Source organism: Salmo salar, chromosome 20 (genome assembly GCF_965601325.2).
Source record: "Salmo salar chromosome 20, fSalSal1, whole genome shotgun sequence".
Classification (NCBI taxonomy): domain Eukaryota; kingdom Metazoa; phylum Chordata; class Actinopteri; order Salmoniformes; family Salmonidae; genus Salmo; species Salmo salar.
The window spans coordinates 85,635,551-85,658,566 of NC_138310.1; the positions used below are offsets into that span (position 1 = coordinate 85,635,551).

Genomic DNA, 23,016 nt, shown 5'->3' on the forward strand with positions numbered 1-23,016 from the left:
ATGTACAGCTTGTCTCAGCAAACATGTCTGCCCTCAGAGAGAGAGAGAGAGAGAGAGAGAGAGAGAGACTTAAGGAAAGAGAGAGAGGTCTTAGAGAAAGAGAGAGGTCTTAGAGAAAGAGAGAGGTCTTAGAGAAAGAGAGAGAGAGAGAGAGAGAGAGAGAGGTCTTAAAGAGAGAGAGAGGTCTTAAAGAGAGAGAGAGGTCTTAAAGAGAGGGAGAGGTCTTGGAGAGAAGAGAGAGAGAGAGGTCTTAAAGAGAGAGAGAGAGGTCTTAGAGAAAGAAAGAGAGGTCTTAGAGAAAGAAAGAGAGGTCTTAGAGAAAGAAAGAGAGGTCTTAGAGAAAGAGAGAGGTCTTAGAGAAAGAGAGAGGTCTTAGAGAAAGAGAGAGAAAGAGAGAGAGAGAGGTCTTAAAGAGAGAGAGAGAGAGGTCTTAAAGAGAGAGAGAGAGAGGTCTTAAAGAGAGAGAGAGAGAGAGAGAGAGGTCTTAAAGAGAGAGAGAGAGGTCTTAAAGAGAGAGAGAGAGGTCTTAAAGAGAGAGAGAGAGGTCTTAAAGAGAGAGAGAGAGAGAGGTCTTAAAGAGAGAGAGAGAGGTCTTAAAGAGAGAGAGAGAGAGGTCTTAAAGAGAGAGAGGTCTTAAAGAGAGAGAGAGAGAGGTCTTAAAGAGAGAGAGAGAGAGGTCTTAAAGAGAGAGAGAGAGAGGTCTTAAAGAGAGAGAGAGAGAGGTCTTAAAGAGAGAGAGAGAGAGGTCTTAAAGAGAGAGAGAGAGGTCTTAAAGAGAGAGAGAGAGGTCTTAAAGAGAGAGAGAGAGAGGTCTTAAAGAGAGAGAGAGAGAGGGTCTTAAAGAGAGAGAGAGAGAGGTCTTAAAGAGAGAGAGAGAGAGGGTCTTAAAGAGAGAGAGAGAGAGGTCTTAAAGAGAGAGAGAGAGAGGTCTTAAAGAGAGAGAGAGAGAGAGAGAGAGAGATGGAGAGAAAGAGAGAGAGAGAGAGAGAGAGAGAGTTGGGGGTGTTAGGGGGTTTGGTTTTAAACAGAAACGTTATGTTGTCACTCCAACACTGAGTCTCAGTGACACTGTCCACTGCTCAATTCCGATGTGAATCCAAAATGGCAGACGCCAAGGCAAATATCTATTCTGGGTCCAAATGAAACTCCATCTACAGTCCAGTTTAAGAGGCCCCAGAAATGGCTGCCCCAAAAGCCAGGGCTTCAAACCAACAGAATACAGACGGGAGCTGCTGTGGATGACGGGTGTTGGGAGAAACCACAGTAAATATATCCAGAACCTCGGTTGTTTGGTTCCTGGGTTCAGGTCTCAGATATTGACAGTACTGGTTAACTTCTCATACTGATGGTGAAGTACAGGGTCTCTCTGATTTGGTTCAGTCTGGTCTGTTCTCATATAGCCACAGTACTGGGTTTGGTTCAGTCTGGTCTGTTCTCATATAGCCACAGTACTGGGTTTGGTTCAGTCTGGTCTGTTCTCATATAGCCACAGTACTGGGTTTGGTTCAGTCTGGTCTGTTCTCATATAGTCACAGTACTGGGTTTGGTTCAGTCTGGTCTGTTCTCATATAGCCACAGTACTGGGTTTGGTTCAGTCTGGTCTGTTCTCATATAGCCACAGTACTGGGTTTGGTTCAGTCTGGTCTCGTGTCAGATAGCCACAGTACTGGGTTTGGTTCAGTCTGGTCTCGTGTCAGATAGCCACAGTACTGGGTTTGGTTCAGTCTGGTCTGTTCTCATATAGCCATGGTACTGAGTTTGGTTCAGTCTGCTCTCGTGTCAGATAGCCACGGTACTGGGAACCTCTTCGTACTGGATGATAAAGTAGGGGTAGCTCTGGTCGTCGTTGAAAATAACATAGATCTGGGGGTCCACCCAGTTGTCTACACAGGAGTCGTACAGATCACTGGAGGGGTCCCGGGGGCTGAGTGGGGGCGGCCGACGCATGGAGGGATTCCCCACTGTAAACCTGAAGACACAGGAAAGAGGAACAACAAGTTCTGTCAGTGCTCACCAAATGGATCTATCATGGATGACTCACCAGGTTATTGTTGTCAGGAAGTGTTTTTTTAAACACATTTCTCTGCTGTGTGACGTGTTACTGTGCTGTGTGACGTGTTACTGTGCTGTGTGACGTGTTACTGTGACGTGTTTCTGTGCTGTGTGACGTGTTTCTGTGCTGTGTGACGTGTTTCTGTGCTGTGTGACGTGTTTCTGTGCTGTGTGACGTGTTTCTGTGCTGTGTGACGTGTTTCTGTGCTGTGTGACGTGTTTCTGTGCTGTGCCCCATAAAGACTACCAACCTGTCAGTGAGGACATAGTAATCCCCATAAAGACTACTAACCTGCCAGTGAGGACATAGTAATCCCCATAAAGACTACTAACCTGTCAGTGAGGACATAGTAATCCCCATAAAGACTACTAACCTGTCAGTGAGGACATAGTAATCCCCATAAAGACTACTAACCTGTCAGTGAGGACATAAAGACTACTAACCTGTCAGTGAGGACATAGTAATCCCCATAAAGACTACTAACCTGTCAGTGAGGACATAGTAATCCCCATAAAGACTACTAACCACCAGTGAGGACATAGTAATCCCCATAAAGACTACTAACCTGTCAGTGAGGACATAGTAATCCCCATAAAGACTACTAACCTGTCAGTGAGGACATAGTAATCCCCATAAAGACTACTAACCTGTCAGTGAGGACATAGTAATCCCCATAAAGACTACTAACCTGTCAGTGAGGACATAGTAATCCCCATAAAGACTACTAACCTGTCAGTGAGGACATAGTAATCCCCATAAAGACTACTAACCTGCCAGTGAGGACATAGTAATCCCCATAAAGACTACTAACCTGTCAGTGAGGACATAATAATCCCATAAAGACTACTAACCTGTCAGTGAGGACATAGTAATCCCCATAAAGACTACTAACCTGTCAGTGAGGACATAGTAATCCCCATAAAGACTACTAACCTGTCAGTGAGGACATAGTAATCCCCATAAAGACTACTAACCTGCCAGTGAGGACATAGTAATCCCCATAAAGACTACTAACCTGTCAGTGAGGACATAGTAATCCCCATAAAGACTACTAACCTGTCAGTGAGGACATAGTAATCCCCATAAAGACTACTAACCTGTCAGTGAGGACATAGTAATCCCCATAAAGACTACTAACCTGTCAGTGAGGACATAGTAATCCCCATAAAGACTACTAACCTGTCAGTGAGGACATAGTAATCCCCATAAAGACTACTAACCTGTCAGTGAGGACATAGTAATCCCATAAAGACTACTAACCTGTCAGTGAGGACATAGTAATCCCCATAAAGACTACTAACCTGTCAGTGAGGACATCAAAGACTACTAACCTGTCAGTGAGGACATAGTAATCCCCATAAAGACTACTAACCTGTCAGTGAGGACATAGTAATCCCATAAAGACTACTAACCTGTCAGTGAGGACATAGTAATCCCCATAAAGACTACTAACCTGTCAGTGAGGACATAGTAATCCCATAAAGACTACTAACCTGCCAGTGAGGACATAGTAATCCCCATAAAGACTACTAACCTGTCAGTGAGGACATAGTAATCCCCATAAAGACTACTAACCTGTCAGCGAGGACATAGTAATCCCCATAAAGACTACTAACCTGTCAGTGAGGACATAAAGACTACTAACCTGTCAGTGAGGACATAGTAATCCCCATAAAGACTACTAACCTGTCAGTGAGGACATAGTAATCCCCATAAAGACTACTAACCTGCCAGTGAGGACATAGTAATCCCCATAAAGACTACTAACCTGTCAGTGAGGACATAGTAATCCCATAAAGACTACTAACCTGTCAGTGAGGACATAGTAATCCCCATAAAGACTACTAACCTGTCAGTGAGGACATAGTAATCCCCATAAAGACTACTAACCTGTCAGTGAGGACATAGTAATCCCATAAAGACTACTAACCTGTCAGTGAGGACATAGTAATCCCCATAAAGACTACTAACCTGTCAGTGAGGACATAGTAATCCCATAAAGACTACTAACCTGTCAGTGAGGACATAGTAATCCCCATAAAGACTACTAACCTGTCAGTGAGGACATAGTAATCCCCATAAAGACTACTAACCTGTCAGTGAGGACATAGTAATCCCCATAAAGACTACTAACCTGTCAGTGAGGACATAGTAATCCCCATAAAGACTACTAACCTGTCAGTGAGGACATAGTAATCCCCATAAAGACTACTAACCTGTCAGTGAGGACATAGTAATCCCCATAAAGACTACTAACCTGTCAGTGAGGACATAGTAATCCCCATAAAGACTACTAACCTGTCAGTGAGGACATAGTAATCCCCATAAAGACTACTAACCTGTCAGTGAGGACATAGTAATCCCCATAAAGACTACTAACCTGTCAGTGAGGACATAGTAATCCCCATAAAGACTACTAACCTGTCAGTGAGGACATAGTAATCCCCATAAAGACTACTAACCTGTCAGTGAGGACATAGTAATCCCATAAAGACTACTAACCTGTCAGTGAGGACATAAAGACTACTAACCTGTCAGTGAGGACATAGTAATCCCCATAAAGACTACTAACCTGCCAGTGAGGACATAGTAATCCCCATAAAGACTACTAACCTGCCAGTGAGGACTTTGGCCAGGAACATGGAGTGGATCCCTTTAGGAGAGCGCTTGGAGAAGTTATGGGAGTAGACGGCCTTGCGGGCGAAGTAGGAGCCTTGTCCGAACATGGTGGCGTGTTTGCCACTGACACGCGGGTCAAAGTTGTGTTTGCAGATGCCCTCCACCACCTCAGTGGAGGTGCCGTGGAACAGGTGACGCTCGCTCAGCATCCTGTCCATCTCCGAGAGACGACGAGACATGTACTCCTTCTTCCTGTCAGGGGGAGAGGAGGGGGTTATGATGTCTTTAGGTCTAGTAATTGAATGTTTACACTTTGAACAGGATACAGTGAAACAGCTTTAAGGTTTTACTCTATAGTCCAGTCTATTTGATTCCCTGTTTCTACCAAGTAGGAAACACTCACACGCACCCACCCACCCACACCACCAACCAACACCTACCCACTACCCACCGTGATTCATCCTCACCTTCTGCCGTATCTATGGCAACCGGATGTATTTAAAAAAAATAATCAAGGAACCACTTCCTGTTCTTCTGAACTCACCTTCACTAGTGGGTTACACTAATGGAGAGAGCGCAGCTCAGTACGTGTTCAGAACACACATACACAGCCCGGGCTTTCTGTCATATTGAAACACAAGGCTAACCAACGTGGGAGCTTAGCTCTTAAAGAAGTTAGATTAGCCTAGTGGTTAGCACACTGCTCTCAATATCCACAACATCAATGACCTCTTTGGCCCCAATTGAAAGCATTCTGGTGCATTCTGGCATCAGAGTCGTTTAGCCTGGAACAGACCCTTTCCAGCACATTCAGAGCCACAGCAGACAGACATCCGGCTTTCCTCTAGGTCTGGTCTAAAGCCAGATCAGACATCCGGCTTTCCCCTAGGTCTGGTCTAAAGCGAGATCAGACATCAGTCTTCCCCCTAGGTCTGGTCTAAAGCGAGATCAGACATCAGTCTTCCCCCTAGGTCTGGTCTAAAGCCAGATCAGACATCCAGCTTTCCCCTAGGTCTGGCCTAAAGCCAGATCAGACATCCAGCTTTCCCCTAGGTCTGGTCTAAAGCCAGCTCAGACATCCAGCTTTCCCCTAGGTCTGGTCTAAAGCCAGATCAGACATCCAGCTTTCCCCTAGGTCTGGCCTAAAGCGAGATCTGTGTAGCAGCCAAGGCACACCAGCCATCTATCTACAGGAACAAATGGGCTCTGATTCAGAAAGTCATAACCAACTAACAACTCTAACTACTAAGTCAACCCTCTCCTTACCTCCACGAGGACACAGGTGAACCTGTGTAATAACGGTATGATAACTCACCTCTTGTATTTCTCCCAGAGGAAGGGGTTCTGGACGCGGAGTATCTTAAGGATGCGGAACTTAGTTTCGGACACCGTCTTGTGGAAGAGGGTGTAGACGGTCCGATAGCTCCGATCGTCACAGGATACCGGAACCTGCAGGAAGTCCTGGCTGGTTGTCATGGGTAACCAGGTCTCTGGGAATACGCTGGGAGTGTTGGTGGAGGACGGAGAGAGAGGGAGAGAAACGGACAGATCCACAGTGGAGGAGGAGGGGGAAAAGGAGGAGAGGCCACCAAGAGTCCTAGAAAAGAGAGGGAGAAACAGTGTTACACAGCATATCTGGGAATACACAGTTGAAGTCGGAAGTTTACGTACACCTTAGCCAAATACATTTAAACTCAGTTTTTCACAATTCCTGACATTTAATCCTAGTAAAAATTCCCTGTTTTCGGTCAGTTAGGATCACCACTTTATTTTAAGAATGTGAAATGTTAGAATAATAGTAGAGAGAATGATTTATTTCAGCTTTTATTTATTTCATCACATTCCCAGTGGGTCAGAAGTTTACATACACTCAATTAGTATTTGGTAGCATTGCCTTTAAATTGTTTAACAAACATTTTGGGTAGCCTTCCACAAGCTTCCCACAATAAGTTGGGTGAATTTTGGCCCATTCCTCCTGACAGAGCTGGTGCAACTGAGTCAGGTTTGTAGGCCTCCTTGCTCGCACACGCTTTTCAGTTCTGACAACAAATTTTCTATAGGATTGAGGTCTGGGCTTTGTGATGGCCACTCCAATACCTTGATTTTGTTGTCCTTCAGCCATTTTGCTACAACTTTGGAAGTATGCTTGGGGTCATTGTCCATTTGGAAGACCCATTTGTGAGCAAGCTTTAACTTCCTGTCTTGAGATTTTGCTTCAATATGTCCACATAATTTTCCTGCCTCATGATGCCATCTATTTTGTGAAGTGCATCAGTCCCTCCTGCAGCAAAACACCTCCACAACATGATGCTGCCACCCCCGTGCTTCATGGTTGGGATGGTGTTCTTGCAAGCCTCCCCCTTTTTCCTTCAAACATAACGATGGTCATTATGGTCAAACCGTTCAATTTTTGTTTCATCAGACCAGAGGACATTTCTCAAAAAAGTATGATCTTTGTCCCCATGTGCAGTTGCAAACCGTAGTCTGGCTTTTTTATGGTGGTTTTGGAGCAGTGGCTTCTTCCGGCCTTTCAGGCCGCTCAGCAAAATGATATAGGACTCGTTTTACTGTGGACAAAGATACTTTTGAATCTGGAAATTGCTCCCAAGGATGAACCAGGCTTGTGGAGGTCTACATTTCTTTTTCGGAGGTCTTGGCTGATTTCTTTTGATTTTCCCATTTCCCTTGACTTTGTTATCCTTAAGCCATTTTGCCACAACTTTGGAAGTATGCTTGGGGTCATTGTCCATTTGGAAGACCCATTTGCGACCAAGCTTCAACTTCTCGACTGATGTCTTGAGATGTTGCTTCAATATATCCACATAATTTTCCTTCCTCATTGTGGCATCTATTTTGTGAAGTGCACCAGACATTTCTCCAAAAAGTACAATCTTTGTCCCCATGTGCAGTTGCAAACCGTAGTCTGGCTTTTTTATGGCGGTTTTGGAGCAGTGGATTCTTCCTTGCTGAGCAGCCTTTCAGGTTATGTCGATATAGAACTCGTTTTACTGAGGATATAGATACTTTTGTACCTGTTTCCTCCAGCTTCTTCACAAGGTCCTTTGCTGTTGTTCTGGGATTGATTTGCACTTTTCGCAGAAGAGAACGTTCATCTCTAGGAGACAGAACGTATCTCCTTCCTGAGCGGTATGACGGCTGTGTGGTCCCATGGTGTTTATACTTGCGTACTATTGTTTGTACAGATGAACGTGGTACCTTCAGGCGTTTGGAAATTGCTCCCAAGGTTGAACCAGACTTGTGGAGGACTACACATTTTTTTCTAAGATCTTGGCTGATTTCTTTTGATTGTCCCATGATGTCAAGCAAAGAGGCACTGAGTTTGAAGGTAGGCCTTGAAATATTTCCACAGGTACATCTCCAATTGACTCAAATGATGTCAATTAGCCTATTAGAAGCTTCTAAAGCCATGACATCATTTTCTGGAATTTTCCAAGCTGTTTAAAGGCACTGTCAACTTAGTGTATGTCAGCTTCTGACTCACTGGAATTGTGATACAGTGAATTATAGGTGAAATAATCTGTCTGTAAACAATTGTTGGAAAAATTGTGTGTCATGACAAAGTAGATGTCCTAACCGACTTGACAAAACTATAGTTTGTTAACAAGAAATATGTGGAGTGGTTGAAAAATGAGTTTTAATGACTCCAACCTAAGTGTATGTAAACTTCCCACTTAAACTGTTCATGGATCCCTTCTAGAATTATAAACCACATCCGGAATCATCCAATGATGTTTTATTTCATAATAACCTATGCTAATGGTGAATAACCAATAAAACTGAAGCTCCACCACATCCTGCATTAGAAACAACACGATCCCTGTCACCGATGATGATGTCATAGTGCTAGAAGCAGGCGACACTCTACTGCAGCAGCAGCCAAGGAGAAGGCTATGAGCTTCTCAGAAATGAGGAGCTGACACAGGATGAGAAAAACACAAAGCAATAGCATATCAGGAGGCTGTCAGAGAACTCACACAGAGAGAAAAGAAAAGCGATGGCCTGTCTGGCATTTTAGTCACTAACTGTAGGATCGCTGTCATGTTATTCTGTCTGGCTCAGACTACATGTCTTAATGGTATTAGCCTTATCTCGGTGTCTGTGTGTGTGTCATTCTCTGTGGCACAGTGACAATTTCTTTCTCTCCCTCCTGTGTCTCATCTTTCATCTCAGTTCTGTCTCGCTCTGTTTGAGTGTCAAGCTGAAATCTGTACCCACAAATCAAATGCTTTATTCCCCATGTGTTCTGAGAAGATCACAGGGAAGAGAGAGAGAATGTGAAATGAAAGAACCAGATAGCACGAGGGAAGAGGGAGAATAAAGAGATGGATAGATGCAGGGAAAGAGGACAACAGATGGAAAGCAAGAAGTGAAACATTGAAGGGAGAATGTGTTTAAGACAAGGTGAACAGACGTACGTACGTGTGTGTGTGTACGCGTGCGTGAGAGAGAGATGTATTTGCCCAAGTGAGAAATAACTTGCAAGCAGATAAAGATCCACAGTGCCAATCAAGCTAATGACTTCCACCTCTGTGCTCAGCAGCACTCACACACACAGGCACGCACACTGAACTCAAAATAAACACAGTAAGATTGCATATGTTTTAATCATATCATGATCAACTGTTTACGGCTAACGCACACACACGACCAGCATGACTGTCTGAGAATGTGATAACTGCAGAAGCTCCTCTCTCTCATGACTCGGTGACCAAAGAAGAAGAGACTCTCTCATCACTTGGTGACTAGAGAAGAGGAGACTCATCACTTGGTGACTAGAGAAGAGGAGACTCATCACATGGTGACTAGAGAAGAGGAGACACATCACATGGTGACTAGAGAAGAGGAGACTCATCACATGGTGACTAGAGAAGAGGAGACTCATCACATGGTGACTAGAGAAGAGGAGACTCATCACTTGGTGACTAGAGAAGAGGAGACTCATCACATGGTGACTAGAGAAGAGGAGACTCATCACATGGTGACTAGAGAAGAGGAGACTCATCACATGGTGACTAGAGAAGAGGAGACTCATCACATGGTGACTAGAGAAGAGGAGACTCATCACATGGTGACTAGAGAAGAGGAGACTCATCACATGGTGACTAGAGAAGAGGAGACTCATCACATGGTGACTAGAGAAGAGGAGACTCATCACATGGTGACTAGAGAAGAGGAGAACAGAACAGTCAAGCAGCAGCCGTAGATGTAAAGAAGGAAACAGATGAAAAAGTCCAGGGGACAAATCCCTTGCTCGCATTCCAACTCCTCAGTCACGTTTCACACTCGTTCAGTCATGCTGCTGCCCCTGTCTGGAAGCCATTTACACCTCTCTTTTTCCCCATTTTCTTTTCCATCCGTTCCCTTTTTCTTCTGTCTCTCCCTCTTCCTTGTTCTCTCTCTTTCTCCTCTATCTCTCTCTTTCCATCTGTTTGTTCCAGGTCTGGTTGGAACAGACCTGGACCAGCACAGTCTAGCTCCCCCAGTAGCAGTAGTACTGGACTGATAGGACTGGCAGGGACAGGGACAGGGCACCACTGTGTTCTGGTAGCTAGATCCATTTGCCACATTACACTAGGGACTGACTGCTACTTCCAGGGAGGACTGACTGACTGACTGCTACTTCCAGGGAGGACTGACTGACTGACTGCTACTTCCAGGGAGGACTGACTGACTGACTGCTACTTCCAGGGAGGACTGACTGACTGACTGACTGCTACTTCCAGGGAGGACTGACTGACTGACTGACTGCTACTTCCAGGGAGGACTGACTGACTGACTGCTACTTCCAGGGAGGACTGACTGACTGACTGCTACTTCCAGGGAGGACTGACTGACTGGCTCTATGGAACACTGTTTCACAGTGACATTAGCTAAGTAAGAGAAGAGAGTGTGGTCACTGTGCTGGCACATCATGTCCAACCACAGTGTGCAGTGCCCTGGTACCATCCATACAAGACAAGTTGTTACGGTAGCAGCAGGCCATGTAAATGTTAACAGGACAGTTCACCTCACAATCACATTTTGTCAGACTTTTTCAACACTCAAGTGGGAGGTTGCTCATGGAGGCTCTCGATAAGAGTGTGTGCTAAATCTAATCGACTATATAAGTGTTATAGTATAGTAGTAATGGACTATATAAGTGTTATAGTATAGTAGTAATGGACTATATAAGTGTTATAGTATAGTAGTAATGGACTATATAAGTGTTATAGTATTGTAGTAATGGACAATATAAGTGTTATAGTATTGTAGTAATGAAGTAGATCTGAAACTAGTATAGTGTTATAGTATTGTAGTAATGGAGTAGATCTGAAACTAGTATAGTGTTATAGTATTGTAGTAATGGAGTAGATCTGAAACTAGTATAGTGTTAGTCCTGTACTCACTGTAGATGTGGCGTGAGGACCATGGAGGACAGGAAGAGGGGTCGTTTCTTGATCTGGCGTCTGAAGCCGAACACGGCGTTCTGCTGGAAGCCCTCTCTGATGTTGAGGATGTACTGGTTCTGTAGGGTGATGAAACGAACCTCCTTCAGACCACGACCACTAGCCTCCTCTATCAGACGCACTACCGGCTGGAGGGAGGGGGCGGGGGAGGGGGGCGGGAGAAAGAGAGGGGAGGGAGGGATCGACGTTTAATTGGAGATATTATTTCTTGTGGTGATTTATTCATCAGGAATAAAAATGTGATTCAAAGTTGTTCCACCTAATATTGTTTAACTAACACTTTTGGCATGAATCTGCTTTAGAAATGAATCTTCTTTAGAAATTAATCTGCTTTAGACAGACAGACAAAGACGGAGAGAGATGGAGAGAGAGAGAGCGGAGAGAGCGAAAGACGGAGAAAGAGAGAGCTCTGTACCATGAGTTGGAACCGGTTCAGGGAACAGAACCGGAATGAAAATGATCTATACTGTTCCGGAACAGAATCGTTATTTTAAAAGCATGGGAACTGGTTAATGAAGTTGTTTTACGTTCCGGGCAATGTTTTCTAAGCAACAAAGCGCCTATGCAAAGTCCTCACTCAGTCCTTACTCAGTCCTCACTCAGAAACCAGCTGAAAATCGTTGCCAGTGTGTGTTTAGGCTACCTGCCCCTCCGCCCTTCAAACCATAGGCTGCTGTACTGACGTTACAAGCATGATTCAGAAATTAGGGAAGAATGGATTCACTTTTTCAATGCTAGTTAAGAATACTATAGTTATCATGTTTCACTTTGGATTTATTAACTACAAAAAGTTAAGACTTGTTTTTATTTTAATTCTTCTGCCGCTCTGCAAACATAAGCTTGTTAGCTATCTAGCGCTGGTCCGTCCAACTCTCGGAAGTTCAAAGTTCCTCCATAGAAACCACTCCTAGGCATAATTCTGTGGGCCTAATTCAGATAATACATGTCATAACAAGATGGTTATATCAAGATGTTCAGAGCTTCTGGATGCCTCCTCCTCCATCCTCTCTCAACACTCATGCCCTATATACTTGTCTGTCCATTATGCATGTAAACAACTAGCTTGCAAGTTGCTCTATCTGCACGGATTGGTGAAGTCATTTAATGAACTAAAATGTAAAAAACCGGTAGATTTCACAGGTTAAAAGAGGAAACAGAAAGGAGGGTTCAAAGGTTAAAAGAGGAAACAGAAAGGAGAGTTCAAAGGTTAAAAGAGGAAACAGAAAGGAGAGTTCAAAGGTTAAAAGAGGAAACAGAAAGGAGGGTTCAAAGGTTAAAAAAGGAAACAGAAAGGAGGGTTCAAAGGTTAAAAAAGGAAACAGAAAGGAGAGTTCACAGGTTAAAATAGGAAACAGAAAGGAGGGTTCACAGGTTAAAAGAGGAAACAGAAAGGAGGGTTCAAAGGTTAAAAGAGGAAACAGAAAGGAGAGTTCAAAGGTTAAAAGAGGAAACAGAAAGGAGAGTTCAAAGGTTAAAAGAGGAAACAGAAAGGAGGGTTCAAAGGTTAAAAGAGGAAACAGAAAGGAACGATATAAATCGATACATTTTTTGGAGTTTGACCGGTTCAGAAATGTATTTTCCTGGTCGGACCAGTGGAACGGAATGAAAATAATCGTGGTTCTGTTCAGAGAAAAACTTTCGGTTCCAACCACTGCTCTGAACACGCACGCATGGACGCACGCACGCACGGACACACGCACACACTCACCTCAGAGTATTCTCTCCAGCCGAAGTTGTCTCTGCAGTAGTATTTCCACACTGTGTGGCAGTTAGGGGTGGGGTTTGTGTTTGGGGGCGGGGCGGCAGGGCTGGAGGGAGTGGTCAACCGTCTGACACGGTCGAACTCCAGGTCACATACACGCATCGTAGTGAAGTCTAAGGAAAACACACGACTCCTAGGAGAGAAGAGAGCACATGGTCAGTACGCCCCACACACACGGCCAATATCACTTGACGGACACATTCATCTTGCAACATCACATAAAACCGGCAGATATCACACACTGCGGTCAACTGTAAATGTGCTATCTAGGTCAAGATCAGCCTTATGTAATGATAGATCATGAGAGAGCGAGAGAGAGAGAGAGATCTGGGGTCTGCTCACAAAATGGGACAAACACCAAATTGAGACTGCATGCAGAATTCTGCAAAAATATCCTCTGTGTACAACGTAAAACACCAAATAATGCATGCAGAGCAGAATAAGGCCGATACCCGCTAAGAATCAAAATCCAGAAAAGAGATGTTAAATTCTACAACCACCTAAAACGAAGCGATTTCCAAACCTTCCATAACAAAGCCATCACCTACAGAGAGATGAACCTAGAGAAGAGTCCCCTAAGCAAGCTGGTCCTGGGGCTCTGTTCACAAACACAAACAGACCCCACAGAGCCCCACACTTGAAAAATGCACCAAAAAAACTGAATTTGAAAACAAATCCAATTTTGATACACTCCCATGTCTACTGGGTGAAATACCACAGTGTGACCTGTTGCCACAAGAAAAGGGTCAGTGGGGGTCAATTCAAGGGGCTTTATTGTATTTACAAACACCATTGTAAATACAACCCATATTTATGTTTATTTATTTTCCCTTTTTTCCCTATTTGCACATCATTATAACACCGTACATATCCATAATATGACATTTGAAATGTCTTTATTCTTTGGAACCTTTTACGAGTGTAATGTTTACTGTTTATTTTTATTGTTTATTTCACATTTCTTTATTATCTATTTCACTTGCTTTAGCAATGTTAACATATGCTTCCCATGCCAATAAATCCCCTTGAATTGAATTGAGAGAGACCTCTGTCTTTGTCTGTGCTAGTCTGGGTCAAATCCTACCGCCCCACCCCCCTACCACCGACCCACTAGCACCCCTCGGGCCCCTGGCAAGCCCTTTTCTGGGTCAGACATGCCCCTTACACATGCATGAGCAATGCATGCAGGCAAACACATAAATATGTCATGCCACACACACACACACACACACACACACACACACACACACACACACACACACACACACACACACACACACACACACACACACACACACACACACACACACACACACACACACACACACACACACACACACACACACACTCGGCTAGCTGTGCTGTGGCTGTGTTAATGGGCTGATTGATCGTGGCTGGGAGACTAATGGAATTTGAGGTTAAAGGAGTCTGGACAGGCAGAGACAGAGAGGTGTGACAAGCTGTGCGTGGACAGTTAAGGCTCCCGCATGCATCCCAGCCGAAACAGTTCGGAAGACTTCGTGCATATATTATGATGACATTTTGTGACGTTGTTTGTTTTGGATTTTGGTGAGGATTTTCTCGGCTGTTCGGGCACACAACATTTCTTCTGGAGGCAAGCCGAAGTTCGGAGCCAAAGTCTAAGCCCCTTCGTCGGTGATTGGTCAACAGTAGGGATTCTTCAATAAAGTCTGTTTTCATGCACATTTTTTTCATTGAGAAATACCTCCCCAAACATCTTAGTTAGATGTAAAATTGCGTGACTAAGATTTCTTCAGCAAAAACGTCAAAATTAATGACAGATTTATTGAGTTGTCTTAGATTCATTCTGACTATTTTGAGGAAGTGTATACTGGCTATGGTGTCTCAAAATGGACAAACAGCACTATTGCCACGTTTTTCAAGCAAAGGTCTTTTAAGGGAGTATGCAGAGCAAACTCAATCGGTTGGGCTAGCCGAGTTCTGCTAGGGGCCAGCCGACCTGAAGCATACTGACGCCTTTGGTGTGTGTTTTGGTGACCTGTGTGGTATGTCTAGCTTACAAGATACATTTTTCTTCACAGCTCAGCTAGCCACTAGACTCTAGTCCACTGTCCAGTACATAGTTCACAGCTCAGCTAGCCACTAGACTCTAGTCCACTGTCCAGTACATAGTTCACAGCTCAGCTAGCCACTAGACTCTAGTCCACTGTCCAGTACATAGTTCACAGCTCAGCTAGCCACTAGACTCTAGTCCACTGTCCAGTACATAGTTCACAGCTCAGCTACCTATGCTAGCCAAAATATCCCATTTTAATTATAAACAAAGAGGCAGAGGAATCATCTGTCAAAATGAATACAAACGCCCCGCAAACACACCATCCTATGCCCAGCTCCAGCTCAACCACACATGACTCTACAGTTCATTGACTCACGACAGCTGAGAGAAGTGAAACACACTTTACCAAAAAAGTGTCAAGTCATAGTTTTACCCAATAAACGAATCAGTCAGCGGTTTTCTGAGACACGCACACACACACAGGCTACATTGCTACACTGTTCTTGAAAACATAGTCGTTGGTTTTTACAGAAACGTGAATACATTTCTCACAGATTGATTACCGTTTCTGTTTACACTAACTAGGAGTGTGGCGGTCCGTGTGAGGAACTGAAATGGGGATCCGCTACTGCTCTCTCGTGCTTCACAACCACCAGCCTGCTGTCACACCGTGACCATAGACAGCCCTTGTTTCTCTATGGTGTAGTAGGTCAGGGTGTGACGAGGAGGTGTTCTAGTTTAAAATGTCTATGTTGGTGTTTTGGTTTGTGTTTGTGCATGTGCACCACGTAGTCACGTTTCGTTGTTCGTTTATTGTTTTGCTGAAGTTTCACTTGATATTAAAGATGTGGAACGCTGCGCCTTGGTCCAGTTCTTACGACGCGCAAGACACCTGCTATCTATCTATTTCTATCATATGGCTAACGCTAAAGACACCTGCTATCTATCTATCTATTTCTATCATATGGCTAACGCTAAAGACACCTGCTATCTATCTATCTATTTCTATCATATGGCTAACGCTAAAGACACCTGCTATCTATCTATCTATTTCTATCATATGGCTAACGCTAAAGACACCTGCTATCTATCTATCTATTTCTATCATATGGCTAACGCTAAAGACACCTGCTATCTATCTATCTATTTCTATCATATGGCTAACGCTAAAGACACCTGCTATCTATCTATCTATTTCTATCATATGGCTAACGCTAAAGACACCTGCTATCTATCTATCTATTTCTATCATATGGCTAACGCTAAAGACACCTGCTATCTATCTATCTATTTCTATCATATGGCTAACGCTAAAGACACCTGCTATCTATCTATCTATTTCTATCATATGGCTAACGCTAAAGACACCTGCTATCTATCTATCTATTTCTATCATATGGCTAACGCTAAAGACACCTGCTATCTATCTATTTCTATCATATGGCTAACGCTAAAGACACCTGCTATCTATCTATTTCTATCATATGGCTAACGCTAAAGACACCTGCTATCTATCTATTTCTATCATATGGCTAACGCTAAAGACACCTGCTATCTATCTATTTCTATCATATGGCTAACGCTAAAGACACCTGCTATCTATCTATTTCTATCATATGGCTAACGCTAAAGACACCTGCTATCTATCTATTTCTATCATATGGCTAACGCTAAAGACACCTGCTATCTATCTATTTCTATCATATGGCTAACGCTAAAGACACCTGCTATCTATCTATTTCTATCTTATGGCTAACGCTAAAGACACCTGCTATCTATCTATTTCTATCATATGGCTAACGCTAAAGACACCTGCTATCTATCTATTTCTATCATATGGGTAACGCTAAAGTCATTTTAGGTTCTGGTAAAGAATAAACGCTTTTGTTCACTTTGCAAGAACAAAATTGTTCGTTAACAAAAAGAGTTGTCACAGGTATTTTGGAAAAGAATAAAACATTTAAAAAAATGATTGGACCAGCAACATACATGATAATACATAACTAATGAGAGGTGAGAGAAGGCATCAGGAAAGGAGGAAGAGGAACAGAAAGAGGATGAAGAAAAATACAGAGAGAGAACAGGAACAGGCTGCATTGTCAAAGTAGAGTATGTTCCATTCTCTCTGTTCTCTCCTCTTCTGTTCCGCTCCCTCGGTTCTTTCACTCTCTGTCTTCCCTCATTCGACTCCTCTCTTCTTTCTCTCAGAAGTGTCTCTGCCTGCAACACAACATTAACAAGGGAGCATGGCCGTCTGGCAGGGCTGTGTGTTTTTTAGGCTTGGGCAGTATACAGATGTGTTCATAGCGTCATACCGTCCTCGTCTCAACCCTGGATTTACGGTATTACCGGCATAGCACACAAGGGGGCGATAAAACGCAAGAAAAGCCCATTGGGCCTCTATTACCAGAATGCTAACAAAATTTGCACAAACTAATAGCAAAATCACAGATGCTGTTCGCTAAATGCTAACGAGCAAAAACGAACAAACTAATTGCAAAGAAAGGCAAATCCAGCTCAAAGTTATACAAGCATAGCTAGTATTTCATTTTCGGTGAGTGTGGACATTTACAAGCGAAAGTGAACAAGAGAAATTGTGCAAAAGAACAAAGTTGTGATCCATGCTTTTCGGGAAGGAACAGCAGCATGTGTACACGGACCAGATGGGAGAAGAACAGAGGACAAAAGAACACACTAGCAGGAAGCACAGGGAGAAAAATGTCCGCTGTACAGAACTCATCCAGAGCTCTTTGACTTCTGGCAGAAAGCCATTATAAGATATTTGATGGCAAACATTTAGTAGTGAATTGTAGACAAGTTTAAAAACTCTTTTAACTTCATTACCTCGTGAGCCACACAACAGAGACTCGTACTTAGATATAGAACGTTATGGAATGCTGATATTAACTTACACATTTGCTACAAATATTAACATTTATTGAAGAATAAATCGTTTTGACAATATAAAAAAACTTTTTTTCCAAATAGTCCAGTATACACTATACCGCCCAAGACTAGTTTGTGGACATCTTTGCTTATGTTCTCTCTGTATTGTTGGGAAGGGCCCGTCATTAAGCATTTCATGTTGGTCTACACCTGTTGTTTACCAAGCATGTGACAAATAAAATAGGATTTGATTGAACTATACTTGTGGGGACTAGAAGTCATTTTGCCAGTCCCCACAAGGGAAAAAAAAATTCTAGAGGGTTTCGGGTTGGAATTGGTGTTTTGGGGTTAAGGTTAGGTAAAATAAGATTTTTAGTAAAACAATAGTCATGAGCAATGTGTGAACTGTCACATTTATGAGCAGAATGGAACTACAGCCAATCACGCTACACTCCATCTCACCACAAACACACACGACCTTCAAATAGAACACCCATCTCATTCCAGACATCACACTACCCTTCACTACAGAGCCTCCTCCTTCTGATTATATAACACACCTAGAGCAGTTACAAGCTGAAAACAACGGCTTATAACAAGTTAATTACAATATACCATATATATACACATATACACACACACTCCTCCTCTGTCTCCCTCCAGCCCTTCCCCTCTGTCTCGCTCCAGTCCTTCTCCTCTCTCTCTCCTCCTCTGTCTCGCTCCAGTCCTTCTCCTCTCTCTCTCCTCCTCTGTCTCACTCCAGTCCTTCTCCTCTCCCTCTCCTCCGTCTCCCTCCAGCCCTTCCCCTCTGTCTCGCTCCAGTCCTTCTCCTCTCTCTCTCCTCCTCTGTCTCCCTCCAGCCCTTCCCCCCCTCTCTCTCTCTCCTCCGTCTCCCTCCAGCCCTTCCCCCCCTCTCTCTCTCTCCTCCTGTCTCCCTCCAGCCCTTCCCCCCCTCTCTCTCTCTCTCTCTCTCCTCCTCTGTCTCCCTCCAGCCCTTCCCCCCTCTCTCTCTCTCTCTCCTCCTCTGTCTCTCTCCAGCCCTTCCCCCTCTGTCTCCCCCCAGCCCTTCCCCCCTCTCTCTCTCTCTCCTCCTCTGTCTCCCTCCAGCCCTCCCCCCCTCTCTCTCTCCTCCGTCTCCCTCCAGCCCTCGCCCTCTCTCTCTGGGCCAGATACGTAGCTTCATTCTAAAAATAAAATTCCCCTGGATAAATTAAGTGCACAGAGTGAGTCTGGGAGTTCATTAAGAGAGCCAATCAAATGCCAGACACAGTCCAAAGACACACCCCTCTTTGGAAGAGACAGCACTCAAAGGCTGGCTTAAAATTTGGGCTTTCCAGAGGTGCAAAGACACACTCTCACTGAACAGTCTCACTCCCCCCCCCCCCCCCCCCCCCCCCACACACACACACACACACACACACACACACACACACACACACACACACACACACACACACACACACACACACACACACACACACACACACACACACACAGTTCCACCTCAAATTCATTTCAGGTCATACCCTGAGAACAGTGAGAGTGGCTGAGAACTGTTTGTTCATTTGAGAAGACTAAAAAGTAATTTAGCCCTGGGGTGAGAGAAGAACAGAATGCGTGAGAGAGATGGGGTTGAAAAGAGGAGTGTGGACAGAGAGGAGTGTGAGAAAAGAGATGGAGGGAGGTAGGTACAGAGTGAGTAGGAGGAGTTTGATTCAGTTGGATCTGTGACATCTTGGAGGTCATGGTTACACCACCCTTTGATGTCCCAACAGACCAATCACAGAGCAGTACTGGAATCACCACGGTAACAGGGGCAACGCCTGGCCAACTATGGGGATGCTTTATTGTCAGTGAAACTATTAGGTCACACACACACACACACGCTCACACGCGCTCACACGCACACGATACACAGACTTCCTTGAATGCAGGGAACAGTCAACTGAAGTTTTGGATTGACACAGACAGACACCTACACCCACGACAGACAGACACCCACGACAGACAGACACCCACGACAGACAGACACCCACGACAGACAGACACCCACGACAGACAGACAACCACGACAGACAGACACCTACACCCACGACAGACAGACACCGTAGTTGAAATGACGGATGTGATGAGTTCAAGCCTGGAGTGTGTTTCAAATAAAGAGGAGGGGGGGGGGCTGATAATTATCCCCCCCTTCAGGACTCTGTCACACACACCTCAGGGACAGCTTGGGTTTGTGATCTCTGGGAGTGTGAGGAGACAAAGAGACAGAGGGTGGCTTTTAGATCCAGCCCTAAACCCTCTCTCACCCACAGACATCAGCACAATTTAAGGCAGCTCACACTCGCCTGTACACACCCCAGGACTTTCTGACGGTCACACCTGCATGCCCGCATCAGTCACGCTCCCAGGAGTGTCACGGACTAGAACCAGATAAATTCACACGCAGTCACACACACACACAAGCCAGTGAACCGACCCTACTGAGGTCGATGCCCCAGAAGTCACACCATGACAGACATACCCTAGTGACACATACAAGAAGCCACTTCGGTGAGGAGGACAAGGCGTACACACTGGGTCATCCTCACATAACAGATTAAACGCTGTTCCTTCTCCTGTATTTGGTTCAGTTTCCCAGAAGCCACAACACACTTCACTTCCCTCCATCACCCAGTTTGTGGGGAGAGGTTGATGAATGGTAACATTTCAGAGGGGCAGGGTGAGGATAGGGAGAGAGAAAACAAGAGATGCTGGAGGAATAGGAGAGGAAATTGCTTCAGAATAGGCGTACGGAAGCCTGCAGGCACGAACACTCACAGGCCACAAAGAAAGAAAGAGAGAAAGAGAGAGAGAGAGAGAGAGTTAAAGGTAGAGGCTGAGTAATGGAAGGCAGGGCAACCCAGACCTCGCCCCAGTGAATCACTTCATAGGCAGTCTGACACGTTATCTCCTCACACACACACGTACACACACAAGTAGCACACACCACACACACGCAAGGAAGCACACACACACACGCAAGGAAACATTCACACACACGCAAGGAAACATTCACACACACGCAAGGAAGCACACACACACAAGGAAACATTCACACACACACACACACACGCAAGGAAACATTCACACACACAAGGAAACAGTCACACACACGCACAAAGGTACACACACACACACACAGGTCAGGCTACACATTGTGTGAGAAATTATATTTTCTGACAAACAATGGCACACAGACACACACACAGCACACAGACACGAACACAGCACACAGACACGAACACAGCACACAGACACGAACACAGCACACAGACACGAACACAGCACACAGACACGAACACAGCACACAGACACGCACACAGACACGAACACAGCACACAGACACGAACACAGCACACAGACACGAACACAGCACACAGACACGAACACAGCACACAGACACGAACACAGCACACAGCACACAGACACGAACACAGCACACAGACACGAACACAGCACACACGAACACAGCACACAGCACACAGACACACTGGCAGTTGTGCAGATGGACAGAAGCAAATCACACACCCCTTGGTGTCAGGTCACTCTGTCCTTGGTGCTCAGTGACTCTGTGTCAGTTAATGACGTGTGAACCATTTACTGCCTGTCCAACAAAAGGCTCTCACACACACACACACACACACACACACACACATCAAATATTCCTGTCACGGGGATGAGGGTAAAAAGCAAATCATGTGTTAAGTGATGACTATTCCGTTCCTCTCTCTATGTAACTGTAGCTGGCTTGAGGAATCCTGAGAGAAGAGGATGAGTGTTGAGTCCTTCCTTCCTGGGTATTTGGATGAGGATTAACCTATAGTCTCATACCGCCATGACAGACCCCCCCCCCCCCCCCAACCATATCAAAAACGCCTCTCTGCAGTTTGTCTGAACTCAAATCCAAACCAAAAAAAGTCATTCTCCAGTGTCACTTTGTTTAGATGTTGACATCCAGTGTCCTGGATAAGATGATGCCTCTTTTTCAGAATGAGAACGAGTTAACAATTCCTTATATAAATGTGTATTTTTATGCTCAATGTACATTTATAAAAACACAGACTAGACAGCTAGCATTTAAAATCTGTGGCGGTATGTGGTACCTACCATGCTGCGCGTGACTGAAACTGACCAGAACATTTTCCACAATCGTATTCCTTGATACTCCCATTTTAGAAGGGTCTCTGCTGTACATTTGGAGAGTTGTGACATAAAAAACAAGGGGTATCATTAGAAAGGATATTCAGGATGTTGGAAATGAGGTCCTTTATCTACTTCCCCAGTCAGATGAACTCATGGATACCATTGTTATGTCTGTGTCCAGTATGAAGGAAGTTAAGCGGTAGTTTCGCGGGCAAATGCTAACTAGCGTTAGCGCAATGACAAAGTCAATCAATCACATATATTTATATAGCCCTTCTTACATCAGCTGATATATCAAAATGCTGTACAGAAGCCCTGCCTAAAACCCCAAACAGCAAGTAATGCAGGTGTAGAAGCACGGTGGCTAGGAAAAACTCCCTAGAAAGGCCAGAACCTAGGAAGAAACCTAGAGAGGAACCAGGCTCTGAGGGGTGGCCAGTCCTCTTCTGGCTGTGCCGGGTGGAGATGAAAGTAAACCTAGAGAGGAACCAGGCTCTGAGGGGTGGCCAGTCCTCTTCTGGCTGTGCCGGGTGGAGATGAAAGTAAACCTAGAGAGGAACCAGGCTCTGAGGGGTGGCCAGTCCTCTTCTGGCTGTGCCGGGTGGAGATGAAAGTAATGAACAAGCATTCTTGGCAGTATCCCTTTAAGTGTTCCTCTATTATATCAGACACACAGAGAGATCGGACTGCTGATGGGTCACTGTCACAGTACGAGGAACATACGATGCCCCTGCTGTGTACTGACTTGGTACCGACAAACTGGCCATTTCTACTTGTAGAATCATAATGCTCGTCAACGGCCCAGTAACATGACTGAGACAATTACAGGGCACGAACCTCGACGCTGGGGAGCCGACAGAAGTCACAATGAAAAGATGTCACTTTTCCTGGTGTAAACCACTTCCTCTTGCGTCACAATTGTTATAACTAAAACTACTAAACATAAATTCAAATGAATTTGATATGTTGCCCAGCCCTAATGGAGGAGGTGAGATGAGGAAGAGAG

At 44.6% G+C, this 23,016-nt stretch overlaps 1 protein-coding gene across 1 annotated transcript in view; it reads right to left on the reverse strand.

The window, feature by feature from the left end:
• Positions 1-398: 398 nt before the first annotated feature.
• Positions 399-23,016, reverse strand: part of LOC106581451 (TCDD-inducible poly(ADP-ribose) polymerase) — a 30,703-nt gene continuing 8,085 nt past the window's right edge. Inside the window, exons 3-7 of the mRNA XM_014163517.3 lie at positions 12,848-13,034; positions 11,080-11,267; positions 5,988-6,269; positions 4,667-4,924; positions 399-1,969 (exon numbers count right to left, since the gene is read on the reverse strand). Coding sequence (XP_014018992.2) covers positions 1,780-1,969; positions 4,667-4,924; positions 5,988-6,269; positions 11,080-11,267; positions 12,848-13,034 — 1,105 coding nt within the window. The 3' untranslated portion in view covers positions 399-1,779. The remainder of the gene's footprint in view (positions 1,970-4,666; positions 4,925-5,987; positions 6,270-11,079; positions 11,268-12,847; positions 13,035-23,016) is intronic.